This window comes from Aricia agestis, chromosome 11, assembly GCF_905147365.1.
Source record: "Aricia agestis chromosome 11, ilAriAges1.1, whole genome shotgun sequence".
NCBI lineage: Eukaryota > Metazoa > Arthropoda > Insecta > Lepidoptera > Lycaenidae > Aricia > Aricia agestis.
In genome coordinates, this window is record NC_056416.1 from 13,780,455 (window position 1) to 13,806,356 (window position 25,902).

At 38.7% G+C, this 25,902-nt stretch overlaps 1 protein-coding gene across 12 annotated transcripts in view; it reads left to right on the plus strand.

The window, feature by feature from the left end:
* Positions 1-25,902, plus strand: part of LOC121732070 (rho GTPase-activating protein 21) — a 393,449-nt gene that overhangs the window by 265,501 nt on the left and 102,046 nt on the right. For 11 of the 12 annotated variants that reach the window (XM_042121847.1, XM_042121843.1, XM_042121842.1 and 8 more), the window contains 10 exons: positions 18,306-18,458; positions 19,580-19,843; positions 20,732-20,949; positions 21,193-21,726; positions 22,237-22,451; positions 22,793-22,894; positions 23,227-23,307; positions 23,911-24,075; positions 24,882-24,935; positions 25,303-25,408. In XM_042121847.1, the coding sequence (XP_041977781.1) occupies positions 18,306-18,458; positions 19,580-19,843; positions 20,732-20,949; positions 21,193-21,726; positions 22,237-22,451; positions 22,793-22,894; positions 23,227-23,307; positions 23,911-24,075; positions 24,882-24,935; positions 25,303-25,408 (1,892 nt within the window). The remainder of the gene's footprint in view (positions 1-18,305; positions 18,459-19,579; positions 19,844-20,731; positions 20,950-21,192; positions 21,727-22,236; positions 22,452-22,792; positions 22,895-23,226; positions 23,308-23,910; positions 24,076-24,881; positions 24,936-25,302; positions 25,409-25,902) is intronic. The other variant, XM_042121851.1, reaches the window with a different exon arrangement.

Here is a 25,902-nt window from a genome sequence, read left to right on the forward strand (position 1 = left end):
ACTGAGTGCTTTAGATAAATTAGAAATACAATATACTATCAGAGAAATAGACAGTAATAAACTTGGTCGGACTATAATATCAAGCCCAGGCGACAGCCCATATATCATACGGGTAGCCTGATCACTCCGGTCGGGTTGATCGTAAACTGATCTTACCACCTCTTCAGTACATTTATATATGTGTGCAAGAGTTCTGTCAGGTTAGCCTGACGGTCCGTCCAGCACGAGCGGCCTTCCTGTATATGGGGGATATAAGGCCAATCGTGGTTCATTAAAAGTATTAAACGTAACTCTCTTTTAACGAGTCCACTGAGTATTGACTAAGACAGATATAAGTCGGCGGTTGTAGCAATCGGCTCTAGTCAATTTCCTCCCGTCGTGATAAATGTGCGAACGATTTTATCGACGTGTCGACGGCGAAATCTAAATCTGATGAGAATTTATCGACTGTTAAATTACTGCGGATTACATTATCTCGTGTTGAAGACATTCGGTGAACTTTTAGACCTTATTGCAAAGGTACTAAAGTCGAAAAATGGTAGATCTGTCGTCGGCAGTTCAGAGCTATGTTGCCTTATGGCTACGGCATAAGGATTACTTTAGAGCTAATTCTAGGTCAAATGACTATGTACGTCTGAAGATTAGCGTTATTAGTGTGATGTAACCTGTGTCGCGACGGCATGTCCGGTCTGTGAAGACAGGCGTCTTATGTCTTTGGTCGGATGCTTAAATTGGTACCGTAGTGTTTTTTTTAAATTAAATCTACCATCTGGCAAACAATTGATTTGCCGGGATAAAAAGTATAATATGTCCTTTCTGGGACTGATCATATCCATACTCTGTACCTTTCTTAAAATAAAGTTAGAATTATGAAGTAACAATAAATAAATCTGTAATGATTGAAATAAATAAATCTGTAATGATTGAAATAAATAAATCTACAGGGTGTAACAAAAATAAGTGATGATACTTTAAGGTGTGTACGTGTTCGTTGTAGAGAGTTCACTGTGAAAGTAGCAGCGCTGAAAGACCAAATTTTTTTTTCACTTTTGTATGGGGAAACTCTTGTCGCTCGGGCCCTTGCCCATACAAAAGTGAAAATTTTTTTACGTCTTTCAGAGCTGCTACTTTCACAGTGAACTCTCTACAAGGAACACGTACACTCCCTAAAGTATTATCACTTATTTTTGTTACACTCTGTATAATAATATAATGGTAACAGATTATATTTTTGATACTTGTAAGTCATAAGTCATAACTAACCTACAACAACATTACAATAAAAGAATATCACAAAAGTCAAGGTTGGGTCTGCCAGTCCGCGACGCGGGTCTGTGACCTCGGAAGCGGCGACCCTTGGGGCTTTTCGGTCCATTTGCAAGAGTGTCTAATCGGCCCTTAACCCTCTTGTAGTTAGTCTCGTTGTACATCTCACGTTTTATGATGGAACTTTTTAAAATTCTTTACTAGATTTGCCCCTCACTTCAGTCGCATATTTGTATGAATCGTGAATTTTGCACGATTGTCCCTATACGATAGACCGAGAGGAGAAGAAATTCCTCTTAATGTATTAATTGCTGGCAACATAAAGCACGCAATTATAGTATTGGTGTTTCCATTTTTAGGTATTATTCTCACCGGGAATTGTATTCCGGAGTCTTCATTGTAGTTTAAACTCTTTCTTTAATCACTTATGTGAGTACTTTGGTTGAATTTTATTATATGCCTTTTAAATAATGTGCAATTTTTTATTTTATTTTAAAAAATGTTAATCCAAATCTATTAAAACCTTCATGCTCTTACCAACTTGTGGGTCCCGGGCGTCATTTGTGTCCGACTACGTTATTTTTATATTCCTGACATTTTCTTTCGCTTGTCCAAGTTTATATATTGATCACACGATAGAGGAATAAAAAATGTAAAAGCGTGTCACATTTCCAGACCAGCGGGCTGGAAGAATTAGTAAACAGGTCACTTGTCTACTATTGTGGGCAGTTTCTTCCTTACATATACGAGTACACCATTCTTGGAAGGCTTAATCTCAAAGTATGGACGGAAGAGCGCTAAAAGGTCGTTGTATTCTCAGTTATAGACCTAAAGTTCAAAAAAGTTGTATTTCAAGTTAGTAGCAATATTTTAAATTTCAAAATTAGGTACCCTTACAAGCCCAAGAGGCAAAGATCTTTAACCTCTCTGTCTACATTTTCGGTAGCTTTGATATTTTGTGAAAGAAGAGCTGCTGAATATTTAGTACTACTTCCATGCTTTAGGCTTAATATGTTAGTTTTAATAAAAAAAATCTTGAAAGAAAACAGAAAAAGTTTAAATATAAATTAAAAAAAAAGAATTTATATTCGAGTATAAAAAGTTATAAAACTCACTGGAAAATAAAAGGCCTTGCATATACCGCGGTTCGTACGAGTGCACTCGACTCTTCCGAGGCATAAAAAGCAAAGTTCCGGTGGCTGGAACTGGCGTACGTTCAGCACTCGTAAATATTTATATCGCGAAATAGCGGTTTTACGACCACTTCGTGCTTAGGGCTGGCGAACCACACTTTTATTGATAACTAAATTGAGGTTGTAAAAGTTTTGTAACGTAAGGTGAAGGGCTAGGGAGTAGGGAGTAAATTCATTCTATTCTCTTTGTATGTTTTCGTTTATATAAGATAAATAACTATCTTTATTCTACAGATTATTATCACGCGAAAACGATCTTGGTGTTTTTGGTGTGACGAGTACCAGAGTCCAAAAACCCAAAGTACGACTTTTAAAAGAAACTAGCTGTTTGACCGAGCTTTGCTCGGTATTCGATAAAACACGAATAAAATGACATTTTCTAAAAATGATTTCTGGGTAGATCGATTTATCGCCCCCGAAACCCCCTATATACTAAATTTCATGTAAATCGTTGGATCCAATTCCGAAAATCCAATTATAAATATAAGATACAGAATGCATTGCACATGCAATGGTATTGTGAATTTGGTAGTCCCTTGACCTTCTTCAGCCAGTTAAAACCAAATAAGGAAACGAAGTATCATAATATCACAAATTCCAGAAGGTAAACCTTTCTAATAAAATAAATTCAAGAAGTAGACCTTTCTAATACCAGTAGTCCCAATATTTAATACGGTTTAGTTTTATTACAAAAACTATAAAATAAACATCTGACCGTTTCCTAGGCTCGCACTGAACAGCTGTCGACATGAAAGCAAATAGTCAATTTAATCCCAATGAAATACAGAATCAGGATAAGCCCCACAGACCTTTGTTAATACAATTGCAGATAAAACTAATTAAAGGATTGGACTTGGACATTTTTGCTTAGGCATTTAACTGACTTCCAAAGAAGAAGGTAATTCTATGGCTGTATATATGTATAATTATAATACGTTACTACTTATTACAAACAAAAGTTTATATTACATTAATGATTAAAGAGAAATAAAGTAAACCGCTATTAAATCCTTAAAAATCTATTTTTATTAAATAAAATTCGCTCTTACCAGAGACTCTCTTACATAAAAAATATCAACACCGTGAATTGTCATGTTTAATAATAATTAATTAAATAAAGCTACCAATCTTATCTTACGTCTTGCAGTACTAAAGGCTCGTACAATAAGGTTCACGTTTTTAGTATTGCTATTTGCTAGACGTGAAATGTTGGCCCAATGGGCAGCGTTGCCAGATTTTATTTGCGCCAAGTCGGGACATTGGAACTTTTTGAGTGAAAAAGCGGGATTCTTCAGTCAAAAGCGGGACAAAGTAAAAAAGGTATAATCAAAAGTTTTTTTTAATCTTTATCTTTTTCTTTGTATTAAAATAACGTTAACGTGACAATAGATTGCTAAAGTAGCCAAAGAAAATCCACCCTTCTGCCTCCCACACTCCTTCATTACGCAGTACGCACCTTTCTTTCTCAGCACGCTGCACGTACGTTCGGACTTTCCCCGAAAAGCGGGACTGAGCCAGTCCCACGCGGGACATTTAATTTTGATTAAAAAATCGGGACGTCCCGCCAAAATCGGGACGTCTGGCAACGCTGCCAATGGGGCACTCACTTAGAGACACTTTACGTTCAAACAAGCCCTATCCTTACCATAGTAAACTTTAAACGATTTAAACAAATCCAGTGCTGTACGAGTGTCATATCGCAGGGCGGGTGAAAACAGCCTATATAATTGCAAATTCATGTAGAAAGGCGGTTCTGAACGATCAAATCGTTACACACATAATGGAGTAACTTTCTCATTCAATAACTGGGAAAATTTAAATTTTTCTGTGTGAGATAATGATTTTAGATAAGTTTTTTATCGACTTATGTAAGGAAACTTCAGGAAACGAATCGCTTAGCTTGGACATAATAAATTATGTACTTGCTTAGGTGTTTTTGCAACGAAATTGTTTTAGGCTGGCTGCCGGCCTGTGGCCAGAATACGTGTGTATACACGTTTTTCGTATTCGATTTCCTAATGTGGAATATCGATTTGGAATTCCGTGAGACAAGCGCAAACGTTTTACGCGCCTTCGGAACATACGTATTGAATTAGCTCTGTTCGGAAAAAATGAAAATGTGCATCAGTTAATATATTCATTCGTATGTCCGAATGCGGAAAACGAATTCGTTAATCGAATATGGAACACGTATGCATGCATGCGGCCAGCCTAAATGTTGCATTCGGTAGAATCAGGGTATTGCTCTACATTTAATAGGCTATTTAATTTGATCGATTTAACTTTTATCTATCCTATAAAGGGAGTGATATTCTTTCATATTACTAAAGCCATAAAAACTTTCACTCGATGATAAAGAGAATGGATGCTATTGAGTATGCTGTGGGAGTTATAATCAATTTTAGATTAGTAGCAGGAAGCGTTGGGATGCAGGAGCTATATCGTTAGTAAATCGAACTCTGCATAGGGGGTTATTAGTTGTATAATAAGCGATAGAGGAACCGCGTTGGTGGCTTATTTTTAACAATACTAATGTAGTAAACTACAGTCTCAAGTCCCAACGTCTTGTTATGTTATAAAAACCTTATCTTAATGCGAGTGGCAAGCCTTAAAACAATATATTAGTGCATGTGTGAAGTTTTTATTTGAACCTTAAGTGTTTCCTTTTCTTCGATTTTTTCCTAATATGAAATCAGCTGATACTGATAGTAGAGATCTCTATTAAACTTGTAGGTACCCAGAATGAAATAAAATATTATACTTCAAGAAACAATATTTAGCGAAAAAAACGAATACAATGTCCATTTCTATCCGAGCTCGATTCCCATATCTACCGTCATATTTCTGTTAATCCTAGGAGTTAGCACTGTCTATTATTCTCACTAATTAGTAAGTAGATAACGTTCGGAACTCCGTTACGCCAAAATTCGTTTATCGCGCGGAAACCGTATTTTTTCTTTTCAGGAAAAAAAATATCCTATTTCCTTTCCCGGGACTCGAAGTATCTCGAGAGAGAAGAGACTCGAAGGATCGGGCGTGAAGAGGTAACAGACAGACAGACACACTTTTGCGTTTATAATATTAGTATGGATTACTCCGAAATATAATAGAACGCCTCCGTGGTCTAGTGGTTAGAGCGCGGCTCTTGACTCGGAGGTCGTGGGTTCGATTCCCGCGTTGGAAACATGTTATTTCCAAGTTTGGTTAGGACAATGCAGGCTGACCACCTGATTGTCTGACAAGTAAGATGACCCATGCGTTGGATGGGCATGTAAAAAGTCGGTCCTGCGCCTGATCTCTCGCCGGTCGTGTCGGTCTTCCGTCCCACTGGGTTATGAGAGTAAAGGAATAGAGAGTGCTCTTGTGTACTGCGCACACACTTGGGCACTATAAAATTACTCCTGCGTAGCTGGCCTGGTTTGAATGAAACCGCCCACCGTCACCGAAACCGGTGTGGGAGCTATTATCATTATATGAATTACTACGCAAAATCGGAAATATGAATGTTTACTTCCTAAACACGCGTGAAGCCCCACAGCGCCTGTCAGAGGTGGATGGTGGTCGTCAGGTTACGGCTAAGCCGTGACGTCATCGACCAGTAACCAGATTTGTGACGTCACCCTCTTCCGCCTTTGTACGGCTGCGAGTATCCTATGTGGATCCTTTATTATATTAACCGACTTCTAAAAATTATAAAGTTTAATATACGGCTGTGGTTATGGGTGTGAAAAGTTATCTGACTGCGTTGTGCACTTTTTTGGGGTGGGTAAAATATGTTAAAGTCGCGTCAGAACACGTGACTTGATCGAAAATTCGTAAGACTGAGAAAAAGAAGACCGCTGAGGTGGCCTAGGAGAGAAAATAATATCCTTCTTTATTTCTACCGCGCGGCGAAAATGGCTGCTTCTGCTGTTTCGATTTCACTTCTGACAGCACTCGAGGAATACAACCTGTTGTTTTTGGAACGAAGTTCCTTATGGCGCGTTCGGCTTTGCGAAAGAAGGCTATACAGAATGATATTTGACCTCACTACTTTTTATTAGTACCTGCATAGTACGTTGTCAGAGGGCGTTGATAGTATTCTTGTGCGTTAACTAGATGGCGTTTTTGAGAATAAACAGCGACGCGTTGTTAGTATTCCTGGGCGTGAAATGTCAATAGATGGCGTATTTTTATAATTTTTTGAGTGTATAATATATAGAATACAGATTACATATATACAGGTTTTTTAAACATAAGAAATACCTTCGTTCCATTCGGGTGTCCCTTGACACCTCTCAAGTTTTTTTTAATAATAAGAGGTATTTTAAGTCTATATTTTCTTTGATTTACTCTATGTGCCAGAACATCATGTAAATTTTGAACATTACACCAACAATTTCGAGATAAGTGGTTGTAACTTGTAGCCATGAAAGTAAACAAACGCTGATACCATTACCATAGATAGTATCAGTGGTACTGCCTCCGCCGGTTACCGAATGCCCTATTCAAGAGCACTCGTTACAATGTGAAATTATTCCTACGTCTGGTTCGCTAGCTGATAATCTACTAAACTTATGTTTCCCCTGTTCTAGGTCAGCACAGTGTAAGTACAGTAGAGTAACTTTGGTCTTGAAAATAAACTCGCTTGGCACTAGTATAAGGTAGCATTTCCATCGGAGCTGAGCTAAGCTGCGTTGCGAGGAATGTGTTTTTGACAACCAAGGGAAACGCTGCGCTTAACGGTCAGGAGAAAAGACTTTGTTGGTTACCGAAAAATTCATAATGCATTGCTGCTAATTCAAGTTATCTGACATCTCGCTATTGTGTGCGTGCGCCCGTTTACTAGGCGGTGTAATATGGAGGTGGTTTACTGTAATTTAATTACGTTGTGGTCAGAGTAATGCTACTGAAATAGCGCGTTGGGTTTCCTATGACTACAATAACATTTAACGGCGCGTGTAAATTGGTCGTATTATCTTGTTAGGCGTTTAATCAATTTCCTAGACTGCAGGTGTAGATGTATTAATAGATACATCTGTACCACCTGTCGGCTGCCCGCTACTTTCTTTGTTTCCAATAAAATAACAAGATTAATATCTTACAGTTATTTTAATTAATTCATTTATGAGCAATAATTTATTAAAGTCGAAAGCTAATATTTTAACCGCATTATGTTTCTATTTAAATATTAATTTATCGTCAATTTTATAAAAGTGTGAATTAGTGCTAATATTTGCAATTTAAAATAGATAGAGAACTGTTCTGGAGACTGTCGCCGGTTAAAAACAAGATATTTTTGTTATTCACGTAATATTTAATTGTATTCAAAACGGGTCTTAAAATATTCATATTGATTTCCTTTTTGAATGTTCGTTATCTGCGGAATAAAGTCATTATCAGCAATTTGTGGGTTGATCGCTCACTCTCGCTCAAACCTGAATCGCGCCTTACCTGCTAAACCCCGGCCACACGCTCCGACTTGCAGGAGATCGAAAAATGGGAAAGTTCTCGATTGAAACGGATATTATAGACTACAGGCCCATGTCGAAAATGGATGGGTCATCTGATCCACCTGGTGACATAAGTATATAGGACGATATTCGAATTTAGAGCATAAAATAATAGGATTTACCACTATGCCGTCATAATAGACTACAGGCCCATTTTCGACATGGGCCTGTAGTCTATTATGTATGTTTCTCTTTTACACTAATTGAGTGTAGCAAAAAAATAAAAAATCGCCCAAGAGCAAAAATGAAATACAGGCATCAAAGTCTTAATAATATTAGGGTCCCGCTTTTACACTTTGGTTACGGAACTATAGAAAAGATCACATTCTACTTCTTTACTTTCATTTCTGAATATCTTTTTGTGCCGAAGAAAATTCTCGTAGCTACCAAGTCTAGGCAAGATCTTGTTTGGATTCCCAAATTTTCCCATCCATACTAATATTATAAATGCAAAATTGTGTCTGTCTGTCTGTTACCTCTCCACGCCCAAACCGCTGAATTGATTTTGCTGAAATTTGACATGGATATGTCAGTTAGTATCAAAAATAATAAGTTAAAATGTACATGCTAACGCCATCTGTTAGCACATTTGAGAAACTGACAGTGTCTATACCTCGTCTATACTCTATTGTAATGTCTAATATATATTCTGTGTGTCTCCTGTTGTAATGTGTCAATTTCAAATAAACTACTCTGCACGTTGCTCTGCACTGAATAACCGGCTAGTTTTATTTGAGGTTATGGGCTTATCCCTGAATTTCCACAGTATTTAAAGTGAAATATTAGTTTTTTCGAATAAAGTCGTGTTGTGCAAGATGTCAACGAACTATTTAGCTAGTGTGCCTAAGTTGAAAGGCCGGGATAACTACGATGAGTGGACATTTGCAGTTGAAAATTTACTCGTGTTGGAAGGCATGTTACATTGTGTCAAGACAGTGGAAGGAAGAGATATTAAACCCGAAGATGATGCGAAGACGCGGGCCAAATTATCTCTAACCATTGATCCAGCTTTGTACGTGCACATCAGGCAGACAAAGACCTCAAAAGAGTTGTGGGATAAACTGAAATCTCTGTTTGACGACTCAGGTTTTTCGAGGAAGATTTCTTTGTTGCGGCATCTGATTTCAATACGACGAGAGAACTGTGAAAATATGACCGCCTACGTGACTCAAATTGTGGAAACATCGCAAAGATTGAGTGGTACAGGTTTCGATATAACAGATCAGTGGATTGGATCATTGATGCTGGCCGGATTGCCGGATAGATTTTCGCCTATGATTATGGCAATAGAACACTCTGGCATTCAAATCACAGCCGACGTTATCAAGACCAAGCTGATGGATATGGAACCAGAAATGGCATCAGTGACATATTGTAACGAAAATGAGTCTGAATCGGCACTTGCAACAAAATGGGTGAAACATAAAACCGCTGCTGGCAACACCAATAAAGGCGGGATGTCAAATGTCAAAATGACAGGAGGAAATAAAAATAACATAACCTGTTACAAATGCAAATCGCCGGGCCATTATCGTAATCAATGTCCTATGGTGGTCAAATCAAACAGAAATAAGTCCTCTAATGCTTTTAGTGCAGTATTTTTAAGCGCTAAATATGGAAAATACGAGTGGTACGTAGATTCGGGAGCAAGTTCGCACATGACAGCAGTCGAAAGTTGGCTGGAAAAGGATTCGACTCCACAAACTTTCCCGGAGATTTTGGTGGCAAACCAGGAAAAACTTCAAGTCTCGTGTAAAGGAAATGTTAAAATATCAACACAGAAAGGTTATGATGTAACAATAAAAGATGTTTTATTAGTGCCTAGCCTGACAACAAACTTATTGTCAGTGAGTCAGCTTATAAAGAATAACAACAGTGTGTCCTTCTCAGACAGTCAGTGTAAAATATACAATGCGAAGAAAGAACTGGTAGCTGTTGCCAATTTAACTGACGGTGTATACAAATTGGATATCTGTGATACACCAGTGACAAATTGTTTTCTTGCAAAAGACAATGGATTATTGTGGCACAGGCGGTTAGGACACATAAACCATAACGACTTGAATAAAATGAAGAATGGCGCCGTGGAAGGTGTTAGCTATGAAGGCAGTTGTGAAATTACAAAATCTAACTGTGTAATTTGCTGTGAGGGCAAGCAGACACGTCTACCTTTTCCCGTTGGTTCCAGAGCTACGGAGGTACTGGAAATTGTGCATGCTGATGTGTGTGGGCCAATGGAAACCAGGTCTATAGGTTTGGCCAGATTCTTCCTACTCTTCGTGGATGACTACAGCCGTATGTCATTTATATATTTCATGAAAGAAAAGAGTGAGGTGCCTAAATATTTTAAAGAATTTAAATTAATGGTGGAGAAACAGAAAAATGCCAATATCAAGATCCTACGAACAGATAATGGTGGAGAGTTTTGTTCAAAGATGATGGAAGATTTCTTGAAAGAATGTGGCATTGTACACCAAAAGACGAACCCGTACACACCAGAACAAAATGGTATGTCAGAAAGGAACAATCGGACAATTGTTGAGAGAGCGCGTTGCTTGTTGTTTGATGCCAAGTTAGCAAAAAAGTTTTGGGCAGAGGCCGCTTCAACAGCAGTTTACTTAAGAAACCGGTCTATAGCCTCAGGTTTGCATGATAAAACTCCGTATGAGTTGTGGCATGGCAGAAAACCTAATATGGCTCATATACGCATTTTTGGTAGCCCAGTGATGGTGCACATACCTAAGGAGAGAAGGAACAAGTGGGACAGAAAAGCTCAGCAGCATATTCTTGTTGGTTACTCTGAGTATGTGAAGGGCTATAGAGTGTATGACCCAGTGAAAAATAAGGTTACAACAAGCCGAGATGTAGTAGTGATGGAAGGAACATTGGCAGGTGGAAAATCGGCAGCAAGTGAAGCTACATGGTGTATCGAAGAAAACAGTCATGTTTCAGAAGTGAATGATCGTTCAGTGGGGGATTGTAACAGTATGGAACGATCAGAGTTAGAATCAGAGACCCCATCTGACAGTGAATCATCACAGCAAACATTCTATGAAGCCGAGGCCGATGAGACTTACGTTCCCGATAGTTCATCATCTAGCAGCAGTCCAATTATGATGCTGGAACAGGAACCAGACGCAGAGTATTCCAGCAGAGAAAAAAGAGTGCGGCGGAAGCCTGATAAGTTCTTTCCAAGTTGGCTGGTCACTACACATGGTGAGCCGACAGTGGCAGAAGCGCTAAATGGTCCCGAGAGTGTGCAGTGGAGAAAGGCAATGGACGAGGAAATCGAGTCATTCCGAAAGAATGAAGTGTTTGAACTTGTGGATGCTCCAAAAGGAGCTACTATTGTGCAGTGTCGGTGGGTCCTAAAAAAGAAATACAAAAGTGATAGTGAAGTGCAATACCGTGCGCGATTAGTGGCAAAGGGTTTTACCCAAAGACAAGGAATTGACTATGATGAGACATTTTCGCCAGTTGTTCGTCACTCTACTTTAAGACTATTGTTTGCGCTAAGTGTAAAGTTAGGATTAGAAATTAACCAATTAGATGTTAAAACGGCTTACTTAAACGGTAAATTAAAAGAGGAAATATTTATGTGTGTACCAGAAGGTTTTGTACCCCAAATGGGTGGTAAAGTTTTAAAACTTAGGAAGGCAGTGTATGGATTAAAATAATCCGCGTTGGCCTGGTATGAGAGAGTCAGAGATGTTTTGTGTAAAAATAACTTTAAAAACTGTACACAAGAGCCATGTTTATTTACAAAAATTAATAAGGATGTAAAAATAATAATAGCATTGTACGTCGATGATTTTCTTATATTTTCTGATAATAAAGTTGAAACTGAGAAGCTAAAGTGTATCTTGAGCTCAGAATTTAATATTAAAGATTTGGGCGAAGTTAAAAATTATTTAGGAATGAATATTAATGTAAAGAAAAACTCTAGTAGTTATGAGATAACTGTCGATCAGCAAGAATACATAGATGAAAACAATGGATACCCCTATTGAAAGTAAATTAAATGTAACTAAGGCAGAAAAATGTATGTCAGGTATTAGTTATCAAAAACTTATAGGTTGTCTCATGTATCTAGCTGTTATGACAAGGCCTGATATTGCTTACTCAGTTAGTTACTTAAGTCAATTTAATACTTGCTACAATACTGAGCATTGGAATTATGCAAAAAGGGTGTTGAGGTATTTATGTAAAACAAAAACATATTGTTTAAAGTTCAGTAGTAAGGGAGATGGTTTAAGTGGTTTTGTCGATGCCGACTGGGCTAGTGATTCTTTAGACCGCAAGTCCTATACTGGTTTTTGCTTTGTCATGTCAGGTTCAGCTATCTCTTGGCAGAGCAGGAAACAGAAAGTTACAGCGCTTTCGAGCACAGAAGCCGAATATGTGGCACTTTCTGAAGCCTGCAGAGAAGCCATATATTTAAGACAACTATTGTATGAACTTACTGGAACTTTGGTCAAAACTCAGTTGTATTCTGACAACCAAAGTGCATTGAAAATGACCAAAAATTATCAATGTCACAATAGAACAAAACATATTGATGTTAAACATCACTTTGTGCGAGAGGTTGTTAAAGATGAAAAGGTAGTTATTTCTTACTTACCAACTAACGAGATGCCTGCGGATTTGTTGACCAAAGGGTTAGGATCCATAAAACATTATAAATTTATGGAGATCTTAGGAATCATTAAAATGTAGTTTACTTAGTTCATAGTTTGTTGATGGTGTGTGATGTGTCATGACCACGTTTACTTATTTTTGATAAGTGGGGGTGTCAGTTAGTATCAAAAATAATAAGTTAAAATGTACATGCTAACGCCATCTGTTAGCACATTTGAGAAACTGACAGTGTCTATACCTCGTCTATACTCTATTGTAATGTCTAATATATATTCTGTGTGTCTCCTGTTGTAATGTGTCAATTTCAAATAAACTACTCTGCACGTTGCTCTGCACTGAATAACCGGCTAGTTTTATTTGAGGATATACTTTGAGTGCTTGGAAAGGACATAGGATACTTTTTATTCCGAAAAAATGTACGGTTCACTTCCCGCGCGATAAACAAATTTTGGCGCAACGGAGCTGCGGGCGGGCGTCTTCTAGTTTCACATAAAGCGAAGAGCATCGCCTTATGATTATAGCAACACCTTCTATTGACAATAGACACATCTTTTGACGTGGCCGTGGGGACTGGATTGAGTCGGCATTCGAAACTGTAGGCCTACTACGAAACCGTTTTGAGACTCAAACAATCGGACGAGAATGCCGCGTCCTGCTCTAACAACGTCATTTCACGTTTGTAAGAGTAGGATGCGGCATTCTAGTTCGATTGTTTGAGTCTCAAAACGATTTTGTGGTATAAGCCCTGAACCAAGATTGGAAGTGCGAGAATTGGATCACCATCTAGACAGCAGACTTTGATAATACCGCAGGTGAATCGAATCGTATAACCGGTCTCCTTGTACTGCCTTGTACCTATTACGTATGAAGTAAATGTCTGATTGTCACTTGTATTGGATTTAATTTCCCCCTTTAATTGATTACATTAAGCTGTTATGTCGTGGGTGGTCGTTCATCATCATCACGCCCCGACCTACCAATAATAAAAACTAAGGAAAAGTAACTCCGTCAAAAAACATGCTCTATAATACTTGTCAAAAATATGTACCTTAGGTACACATTTCAATACATTTGCAAGATTTAGGTGGCCTTGATCATCAGGCTGACGTTACATGACAGTTCGAAAGGAACCAAAAAAACGGTAGTATGGGAGTTGCGTTTGCTTAGTTTTTATTATTCGTAGGCCCCGACATATAAAATGGTGTGACGTGGGACTCTACGTAGTACGTAGGCAGAATAGTATATATCGTCTAGGGATTGCAAAAAACGGATTTTTAAAAAAATCCGGATTTTCGGATTTTGACAAGCTCAAATCCGGATTATCCGGATAATCCGGATTTTATGAAATTTTTCTAATATTTTTGATTAAAAGCTTTAAATGCGAGTTATTTTCTTGTTATTTCTTTATTAAACATTGATTTTGAAAGATTTGAAGCGCAATATCAGACATCTTAAAACAATTAAATTTTTTCTTAAGTTAGTGATTTTCACATGGGTGTGATGAAGTAAGAAAATAAAATAACAGTATCTGATAATTAAGACGTTATTAACAACTTAAAAATATCTTGATTTTTAAAGATATTTGAATAAGTGGTATTCAAGTTTATGGACGACTAAGCCCTTTTTGCTCCTACGAATACAGATAATAAAAATTACCTAGGGCACAATCAATGACCAACAGCACGAGATGTAAGGTCGAGGTGGACGTACTTGGGCCAGTTAGTTTCTTTTGATAACAGACAAGGAAATACAGAGTAACTAGTCCATGAAGAAGCTGATGAAGGATGACAAACCTCTCTTAGGGAACCACAGATTCGTCGACATGTGTATTTTACTCGTCCTAACCAACAGAGCCCTAACTCGGTCATTGACTAATTTACAAAAATCCAACTTGGGGCCTGCCTAAGAGCAATGAATCGCAGTAAGTTGGAAGTAAGTCTTCTCGACAAAACAAAAAATCCATTCAAACAAGAATCTCAGACGTAGGAGTCAAGACGGCGGCTAAAGTAGCATTAGGCTGGTCGTGTTATCCACATGCATCTAGGCTGGATATCGACAGAGTGTGTATCTAGCCTAGGCCTAAGAAATATAGCTCGATGCCCTAGAGGCATTTTTTCCCTCTGAAGGCAGGTTGCTGTACTCTGTAGCCCTGAAGTCACCAAGTCTCCTGAGGATCTATTGTGACTACTTAATCCTCATAAATTGAACGATGCGGTTGGAATTGGTGCCACCAATTTTCTCTATAGTAGAGAAGGTGAGTTCGAGCTGCCTGAGCTGCAGCAGCTACAGCTGCTGAGTAAAGTAGTATAGTCAACAAGGTAAAAACAAGTTAAAAGGTGTCTCGGCCCTTTTCCTAGAATCTGCAAGTCGTAATGCTAGTTATTATGTGAACGTAAAGATTATTATTCTTTTCTTTAAGTTTAAGATTATTAAGATTTTTATTTTTATTCTTATCTATAAGTTTTAATAGTTTTAGAATGTTCAAGGCCAGGAGTCTAATTACATTGATCTTTTCTTAGTTTGCGACATCATGCCTCGAGCACTTGCTTTGTAGTAATGCAACTGCTTCTGGACCGTATATGAGATTCTCAGCTCTAACCCTAAAGACGTTAATGTGACCCGGGGCCCATACTAGTCGAAGTTGTTGTTCTCTTCCAGCATGTTTTACGTATCACCACAATCTAGAACCAATTTGGACGAAATTTCTGCTGCAGTGCTAAGTGCAGCTTGACTGTCAGAGAAGATGAATATATTTTTATTAACTATAATCTCTTGCCTCTCTTGTGAGCAACCGATTATTGCAAAGACTAGCACACGGTTGCAAACTCTCCCTTGGAGGTATATCAGCTTACTGCTGATATACGCTGGAGCGAGATAAGTGGAATATCCTAGGGGAACCTAGTCGCGAAAACTTTTAATTGGCATTTGTATTGTTACATTTGAATTCTACCTTTGTACTAGCTGTAAGTTTTCCTTTAAAATAAAATAAAATAAACCTTTGCCCAGCATAAATTTAACCCAATAGGCTTATTGTACAGAATAAAAAAAACTTAAAATAATTCTTTAAACTTTAAATCAACCTTTTTATATTTTATAAACCCTTTTCCTTTATTATATTAGACAAACCTTCAAATCAGAAGATTTTATAGAAAACCATTTTATTCAATACTGACAATATAATAAAGAATAATTATTGTACATTTATAATGATTGCAGTCATATTATTAAATAGTAAAATGTATGGTAAAGTAAACGGTAGGTCCTAAGATATTAAAAATGACGTTCTTTATAAGATTTAAAGATGTTAATACACAATTTACAACCGCCAAATAACTAAACAATGCAATGTTGGACATACGAAGTACTGAGATAGGTACCTTTTTTTTTTTCAAGACGGGAAATGCGCTTAAGCATGCCCGGCAGCACTGGGGAAAGACCACCGGGGTATGTAAGACTCGCTACGGCCGAGAAGATGGTAAGTTGGCCGCTCTACCCACTAAAACCCGTCCGTGCCTTCTCCTCCGCTTTGTGCTGGGCCGCTGGACCCGTCTAAACTGAGATAAGTACCTATTGAGCGCGCAAATTTGTAATTGTGACTTTAAACAAATGTGAATTTGTATGTCAGATGCTACACAATACATCTAAATTAATTTTATACTACGTAAAAGCTTATTTTTCATAATTTTACCAACTATTCGAAAAAACCGAAAATCCGTATTTTCAAAACTAAAAATCCGGACTTTTCGTAGGTTCGAAAAATCCGGATTATCCGGATTTTTCGGATTTCGAAGTATCCGGATTGCAATCCCTAATATCGTCCTATACGTCATAGAGTACATAGTCTGCCTACATACTGGGGAATTCCTGGTGTTTTGACTTAATCTGAAGATAATGACTAGACCTTTGTATCATATTGATCTGCCTTTATGTTTGGATGGGCATAGCAATACTTGGAGCCCTATAAAGGGCGTAAGTAAATCTGAGCCAATATATACATTATACATAGTACATACATATTATATTTACTGATAATATTTAGAATTTGTTTAAGTTAGGGTCAGTAGATTTAGACCATGTATTTAGAAGCTTGACTCTACATGAAATCGCATATCTTTTCACAGGGTAAACCTCATGTGGTTGGTACCTTTTATAAGAAATGTTTTTGGTGGGATTTTCATTACGGAAAAGTTCATTTCGCAACAGGTTTGCGCGCAAGATAGTTACTATCTTGCGCGCAAACTTAGTAACGGCCAACGGGTAACATCTAGCACTGTTTATGGTGGTTTTATGTTAACTATAAAGGATATCCGATATAGATTAAAAGTTTATTATAACGTAATGTTACATCTTTAACTGAATTTAGACTTGTTATAAGTACTCAATATCCATCCTGTAATAAAGTCAATGAAAAATCGACATGATTTTATCAAAATCGGCCCAGTTTTAAGACAGTAAGGGCCTGTTTCACCACTTCTTGATAAGTGCTGGAAAGGCTATCCACCACTTAACTTAAAAAATTTAAGGGCCTGTTTCACCACTTCCTGATAAGAAAGTGGTGAAACAGGTCCTTAATGAATTTTTTTTTTCAAATTCAAATTCAAATGTCTTTATTGCCAGAATGTTGTTGATATAAAGGTCTTATTCACTACTTATAGTTCTAACATTCTGCCATAACAATGGCGTGCAATTAAATTAAATATATAAGTAAAATTAATTAATACCTACATAATTATCTTACAAAGTATTTTATATATAATTTGTCAATTGAAAAAATATATTTTAAGCTTCATATAAAATAAAATACATTTCAAATTGAATAACTATACCATAAAATATGTAATTACATTACACAGAAAATATTTATGTCATAAGAGATTTTAATTAATTAATTTTATTACATCATACATTGAATTATTGGTCTTTAATTGTCAAATTTAATTAATTTTAATAGATAACATATGGTCGCTGTTAAGCATTAGTGTCCTAACCCACAATTTTTTTTTGTTGATAAATTTTGAATGCAGTCTTGTTCTAAATCATTTATAGAACATAACTGCATTCATAACTCAATACGTAATTTTTATGTGGGTTAGTACACGAATGCTTAACAGCGTCCATATACGTTATACATTGCATTATTTTTCTTTAAATGTCATATATTCGTTTAATGTGTAAAAACAATTGTTTAATAGCCATTTAGTAATTTGTCTTTTAAAGTTACTTGCATTTAATGATTTAAAATTATCTGGTAATTTATTAAAAATATTAATGGCGTTAATGTACACATTTTTCCTATATACATCCATGTGGCACTGTGGCATGTATAGTTTATATTTGTATCTTGCTTTAGCACTTCTATTGTTGACATCAGCATTTTTTGGAAAGTAGTGCGAATGTTGCTTAACAAAGACACAAATATCTCTTATATATAAGCACACCAAAGGGAGGATCTGTAATTTCTGAAAAATTGGTTTGCAACTATCTAATGGGGAAGCTCCACAGATTGCCCTTACACACTTCTTCTGAACTTTAAATGCCCTATCAATTTCAACAGAGTTTCCCCATAGTAGTAGCCCAGTGTATTTCCCCATAGTAGTAGTCGAACCTTAGGTACCTACTTGCCCTCCCAGTCCCAACTATGATGAACTGATTACATTCATACTGCCGTATATCGCTTGTATTGGAGCTATAAACTAACGTGTACCCTCTCTTGCAGCCTCCTCCCGTGGTGCACACGGCCCCCCTGGCGCCGCCCCCCGCGCCTCCCGCGTCCGCCCCCCGCACGATCGTCATCACCCGGCCCGACGCGCGGCACGGGTTCGGCTTCACGCTCCGACATCTAGTCGTATACCCGCCGGAGTCGCTGCAGGTGAGATAAATATACCTTCTTCTATTATTTTATAGTAAACCATATCACACCTTATGTAAAGAACACTAAAAGCACCCAGACCAGCAGTTGCGCCGTATAAGGGCCGCGGCACACCGGAATGGCAGCGGCGAGGCGAACACTTTCAGTGTCATATGATTTTAAACTTTATCTTCATTATTGTAATACATAGTATCGCTTCGCGATACCATGTATTACGACCAATATAAACGAGCGGCCACGAGCGGCCACGGGCGGCCGTAGACTTCTCAAGCGATACAGGTTAAGACACAATTTGTTAGTTTCGAATTGTTTTTGCGAATTTCACAAAAATAAAAGTTAATAATTAGGCACTTTTCGGAACACAATAATTACCTAATAATTATTGTGTTCCGAAAAGTACCTAATGCAATCTCAATAATGACCGGCTTCCGTGCTTTACTGAATGTACTGTGATAATGTCAATTAAACGACAGGATGTAGCTGCGACGTTCTGGAAATGGCCCTTTTACAATGTTTTTTTATGAGATGCGGAACCAGAAACTTGGATTGACGCTGTTACGCGCTGTTCATTGTTATAATTTTGTTTATAAAACTGAACCCAGAAACGAATAGACGAATCTCCTTATGGAAAGCAGCACTCACTACATTTGTAACAGCAGACGTAACAACCTCTGTAAGTTCTGTGTGTTTCTGGTATTTTCAATCCCCAAATTTATTTTGCCATAATACATAAAGCAAACCAATATTTTCGTTTCAGTGAGACATAACTGAAATATTTCGTTTTACAAGTGTTAATTTAAGCTATATTGTAGGCTTATCAATACGAAGGCACCCCATGCATAATATAATCATATGACATCTTCAATATCTTAAATCATCATTCATCATGTAATTTTCATATTTTAAAAGACTAATTTTTCCCACTTTTTTGGTAAAAAATGGATCCCGTGCGAGTTTCTTACGCCGGTTCTTTTTGCCGGGTTAGTACTTAGTTCCCGAGCCGGTGCTAGGTCATCACGTAGACTTTCAGAAAAGATATGATTCAAATTTACTCAGAAATAAAACAATTTTTATTATATTTTATTTTTTATCGTTTTAAGTGTTTCTATGTCACCTTTCAGGAGCTGTACGAGGATGCCCGGCACCTGGCCGTGGGCGCGGTGGGTGCGCCCATGGACACGATCTTCGTGAGGTCCGTGCGGGCGGGCGGGCCGGCGGCGGCAGCGGGGCTCCGCGCGGGGGACCGCGTGCTGGCCGTCAACGGGGAACCCGTGGCGGGCGGCAGGGCGCGCGCGCCCTACGCCAGGGTCGTGCAGCTCGCGCAGAGGGAGCCCAGGGTGCTGAAGCTGACTGTGGTGCCGAGGGATCACGATTTGTTGCAAAGGGTGGGTAGACTTTATAGATAGAGAAGCCAATAATATTATAGTATTACGTACTTAACTACTACTTTAGTTGTAACTTGTAACGTACCAATGGCGAAAGTAGCTTCTTCCAACGATACGTAGGGATTTGGATGGTGGTCTTCAAAATGTGTGCGACAAGTAATAATAATAATAATAATAATAATCTTTATTTAAAACTTAGCATCTGTTACATTGTGTAGTTATAATATGACCTAGGAGTACAATACAGTTGTATACGAACTTACGAAGACAATAAATAACAGACTTTACACATATTGTATAACTTTGGCTCCTGCACTAGGCTGAGCCTGTCCTGCAGATCACCAATATATTTTCCTTCTTTTAGGCATATAGTTTAGCTAAGAATTAAATTTAAAAAAACAGGTATAATATTTGAAAAACAAATAAAAGAGCCTCTGGCTACTAATTAAATTTTAAGTGCGCGCTGTGTGTGTGTGTGTGTGTGTGTGTGTGTGTGTGTGTGTGTGTGTGTTGTCTATCTATTTATTGTTGTTGTTCTTTCTTTTTGAGCCAGTTTTCAACTTTTCTCTTTACTTCTATTAATGAACTATCTTCTAGGACGCATTTTCGTTTTACATTATTGTATATAAATGGGTGTAAATATGGACTAATTCTTCTTGAAAAACTAGAGTTAGTTTGGGGTAGAGGCAGCTTCCAAGTTCTTTTTTTACGTAGTACTTCATAATTTGGGGATTTAAGAAAAGCATGTATCTTTAACACAAGCCGCAAGTAAAGCCGAAATAAATGAAATTATGGGATCCATCATCCGCTGATACCACGTTTATAGTAGGTGTAAGTGTTCTCAATTTACTATGATTTTTGACCAATAATATCCATATCTGTTTCCAGTACTTCAGCGAGGCAGCGTATAACCCGGAGACGAATCAGAAAGATATGCCGGCGGTGACAGAACACGAGTCGCGGCTGTTCGATGCGTATCGACGGCCGCCCCCCGCGCTCCCCGCGCCCGCCCCCCACCCGGCGCCCACCCAGCGCGACCCGGAGTACGCCACTGTCGCGCCGCGCTACGAGCCGCGACTTAGCTCCAACTACATGATGCATGACGGGTGAGTTGCTATCTACCCTAAGGCAATATGTTGTGAGTTATGGCACAAATGGAAAGTAGAATTGGTCTTCAATTCCACTTTCAATTGACTCACCAATTCCATCTACTGGTAAAAACTGGCTTTTCTATTATGATAGACTAAATTAAAGGATTAGAAAACTGCTTTGCCTTTCAATGTGTAACCTGACACCGATAACATGTACGGTACAAACATAAGTTAATTTTCTTTATTTTCTATTTCCAGAAGGAGAGAATCAGATACCTCCCTCCCGTCATCGGCCGCGGAGAGTAAAGACAGTCTCGGCTCGTTCGACTCCAACTCCACGCTGACCGGCCGCGAGCTCGACGACTCGATCATCCTCTCCCGGATACGGAAGAGTCTGGAGCAAAAAGAGGCGTTCCTGCGACGCCCCTCCCAACCCACCGGGTGGCTGACCCCCGACGCCCCTCAGCCAATCAAACAGAAGGAATTCTACGCCCGGCCTCAGAAACTACAAAAGCCGGCGTGGCCCCCGCCACCCTCATCCCCGCCCCCCACCCAGACGCAAGAGAAGAAGGACGAATGTGCCACCAGCGTCGACAGCGGAACGTACAGCGCGTACGGCGAAGTCAATGGAAATACTGATAAGAGTAAAAAGCAGGACAAGAGTCAGTTCGTCGCGACGCTCTCCAAGATCCAGGAAACCACGCCCATACAGAGCACAAACGTGGGAACTATAAGCAACGGAACGGCGAACGAGTATAGAGATGAAAATGGTGCAAATAATCAGGATAATAGGTGAGTTTCATGTCTTCTTTGCTTATTTTAAGGGCACAACTATTAAAATGACCTTTTTATTGCTAACTAGATGAAGCTCGCAACTTCGCTGCGTCAAAATCATTGTATCGCGTTGGAACTCTTCAAAATGATTTTCCGCAGCAAAAACTGTCCTATGTCCTTTCTCATCTCTTAATGTATCTCCATCAAATTTCATTTAAATCGGTACAGCCGTTTAAGCGTGAAGAGGCAACAGATAGACAGACACTCTTTCGCATGTTCAGTAATAGTATTAGTATGGATGGTTTGATGAGGCTAAGTACGAATGGTTTTACGTTCATATTAATCACATGTATTATCGTTTTTAGGGTTCCGTATATAAAGGGTAAAAACGGGACCCTGTTACTAAGACGAAGACTATGTCTGTCTGTCCGTCTGTCTGTGTGTCTCCAGGCTGTAAGTCAAGAACCGCACTGCACTTGGTCAATTTTTAAAATGAAAGGTTATTAATATTAAAATTAATAATTCCAGATACCCCGGCGAACTGCAGCTAGTGACGGCGCGTACGCGACAGTTAGCGGAGGCGCGCGGCGTTGGCGAGCGGCGCACGGACGCGGCGCGCAGCGAGCTCGCCCGCCTAAGCGCCGCGCGCCTCGAGCCGAGCGTCGCGCTGCGTCGCCGCGAGTTCGAGCGCGCCGTGCGTCGTGACGCGCGCTCGCTCGATGTGCAGCTGCAATCGCGACATGGTGCGTTTTATTGAACTCTTATTGTATTCATCTTAGCAAAGATAACTAGCCCCGATTATTTACCAATATTTGTTCTTATATACTAATTAACTCTAATATATCTACAAGACTGAGGCTGGAGTAACTAAGAAACAGGAAACAGATAAAGTCGTAGTGATGATAGTTTTAATTATATATTAAGTACCGCCTTCTTAAAAATGTTTTAATCAGAATCTACTCAAAAATTTCAGAAGCCATGATTTTTATATCAATTCCGAACTAAAGTGAAATTTTGTTGTATAATATTTCATCATCCACACGTCTTTTTATCGTACTCTAAGACTATGATTGTATATTTCCAGACCTTGAGCAGGAGTCAGGGAGTCAGAGTTTGTCCGGCAACCAGCTCGTGATCACCGGCAGTAAACACCTGCACTGCCCCCCGCCTGAAGGATATGTGCCCGGTGAGATATACTTTCGTAACTAAAACAACATTATTTATTTATTAAGCTATTGCATAGCTTTTATTGCGGGCTTTGAGTGCCGCGACCGAGTCGAGAAATTCCGTAACGAAAAAACCTAACACCCCTACTCCGATTGCCAACGCCGCGCCGCTGTGCCGATTATAACATTTTTTAACAAGCCATAATATATACTTATGGAACCAAATACTTAGCTGTAGAACTTTGCGATTAAATATGGCAAATTTTCTTAAAAATCATTTTTTCAAAACAAACGAAATTTGGTTTATGATTATTATGCTAAGACAAAAATTAATAAACCTTCACCTTTTTAGAGATTGAAAAGGTTCAAATGCGAACAAGGTCCAACAGTACCGGTAGCGAAGGATTGCCCGTTAGAAGACATCATGCCACAGGTAAAACTCGTTACTTAGTTTACATAGTTTTGATACTTTCTCTACGTACAATTCACTCGCAAGCTGAAACTTAAAGCAAAAAATGCCACTAGATGGCGTTGAAATTCAAGACTGCAAGAAACTCAATATTTTACACAGCAGCCGCTACTCACTAAGCTTAAGCACGGTGCGGTGGCTTCGCTTAGCGTGGCAAAATGCACATTATAATGTCGTTTAAACCCGGTCACTGAACACGTGGAAATTCTGCTATTGATCTACCTCCACTTGTTTCTTTCACTCGCACACTAAAAATGTGCTGTCTCGTTTCCATAGATGCAAGTAATGGTAGGTTGATGGCTGAATTTCTACTTGTTTGCTTATAGGGGTATATTACACTTCGCACTACAAGTGTACTAGAAACTATTACGTTATTATGTCGTGCTTATCACCCAATTTATCTACGCAAGCTAGTGCACTTTATATTATATCACGAGTCATAACGAGTGAGGCGGTTTACTTTGGTCGCCTTGCGTACTTGGTGATATATCTCTTAGCCTTTGCCATAAAAAGGGGTGAAACTATTTGACGTGGACGAGGACGTTAATGGGACTATTCCGCTCCAAGATGGCAGTCACGCGAAGAGACGAATGGGGCTGAACAGAGAACAGATGGAGGCAATGGATCACGTGACGCTGGAGGCGCCCGCTCGGCCCACGCAGCTCAGCCTGGCCCCGACCCCGTCCGGCGCGAGCACACCCGACCTCACGCCTACCACGCCCGCCGACTCAGGTCCAAATATATCCGGCTCCCTCCCTCGGTGTTGTCTCTGTCGTGGCATGAGAAAACCTAGTCGTAGATTACACGATCAATCTGGCATCAGTTCAGTCCATCAATCTGAGATTGACGCCAGATTGATGGCTAAAAATTACATATTAAAAAAAAAATATCAGTCCATCAATCCTGGTTAGACGTTCAGTTTCCCGCAATCTTTACCAGATTGATGAGAAACTGAACGTGTAACCTCCGACATACAATGCAGAGTAATAGTTACATAGTAAACGATTACACTGCTACAAGCATATGGCGCATGTCGTCTCCTGTACGCCTGTAGTAATGAAGTCAAATTGAAAACTTACTATGTAGCTTTAGCATCTGTTATATTATGTCTTCCTCTTTACTAATCATGAGTATCTGTGGCATGAGTGTCATGTCGAAATGTCAGGTTACTCCAACGATTTAACCCTTCTTTTAATGCTTACTTCTTTATCCACTCTCATGAATAATTCCTCTCCTCTTTTTTAAAACTGTCTTCAATGGGACCAATCAACTACAGTTTCATATTTATCTATACTTGTTTGTGTTGCTATAATATTATATGACTCATAATCTTGTTTGCTTTGTCATAACATATCTTATGTTTGCATTATGAGACTTCAATATAGGGAGGGAGCTCCGTGGACCTAACACTACTGCTAGCCATATTAACGGCATGCGATGTGTGCTTCTAGGTGTGCTACTAACGCCTAATACTAACCGTCTACTAAAACTACTATCTCTTCCTATACTCTGATACTAATAGGTGTCTATTTCTACAGGTTTTGCCGAGGACCTGGTTACAAGGCGACAGAAAAAAGATGCTCAAATGGGAGGTGCGTATTTTATATACTCTTTTGTTGCTCTTAAATCGATGAAAAAAGAACGCATCATGACCCATGGGTAATGGAGCAGTCTGTCTATTGACTAATGTAGCTGTTTCTCTTTCTTTTCGTAATTATAATTAAAATATGAAACAGAGGGCTTGATAATTTGACAAACAACTAGCAATAAACTAGTATAGTGTGAGCAGGCCCCTAGACGATCAATTGTATTGTCAATATCACGCCTAAATTTTATTGAACAGTTTATTTGACATTTAGATTGAAGGGCCCGATAAGTAAGTTTAGTATTCTTGTTGAAATTAAAGCGTTGGAGATTCTTTCCTTTGTTATATCTACAATATATTTTTTAATTTCACAGAGGAGGAGCGGGCTATGAGACGAGTCTCGTACCTGAAAGCGACGTGGGGCGACCGACTTCACTTGGACAGCGATGTCGAGCCCGAAGTCGATCACTCACTCAGAAGGTATCATTCGTTCACTCACTCAATTTAATTACTCGTTCAATTTACGGACAATATTTATATCTGCTAATTTTGATAGTGGGAATATTCTTTTTTTGGAAAACAAAGGCGCGAATAGTTTTAATATCAATATACCCAACTATCAATATACCCAACAAAGTATTTACCCAAAGATTACAAAAATTTGTCTTAAGAGTGATTTTTCACAAAATGTGTAGCATTATAGATAAGGCATAATTTTAAAGCAGATATAAATAAGTGTTTTATTTCAGTAGCGCCCTCTAGTGCGATGCTAGTTTAACACTCTAGTAGTGTCTATGTTATAAATAGCTCTATGAATTATGATGTCGTAGAATAGACTATTGCTAACGACACTGTGTTTACCTGGTGAAAGTTTTTCCTTATCCTGTATACACATTTACACAATCTTCAAATATGTTCGGGGAATTCATGTAACTATTTTCTGTTAAATCTCAACATTTTTAAGCTCTCTCATT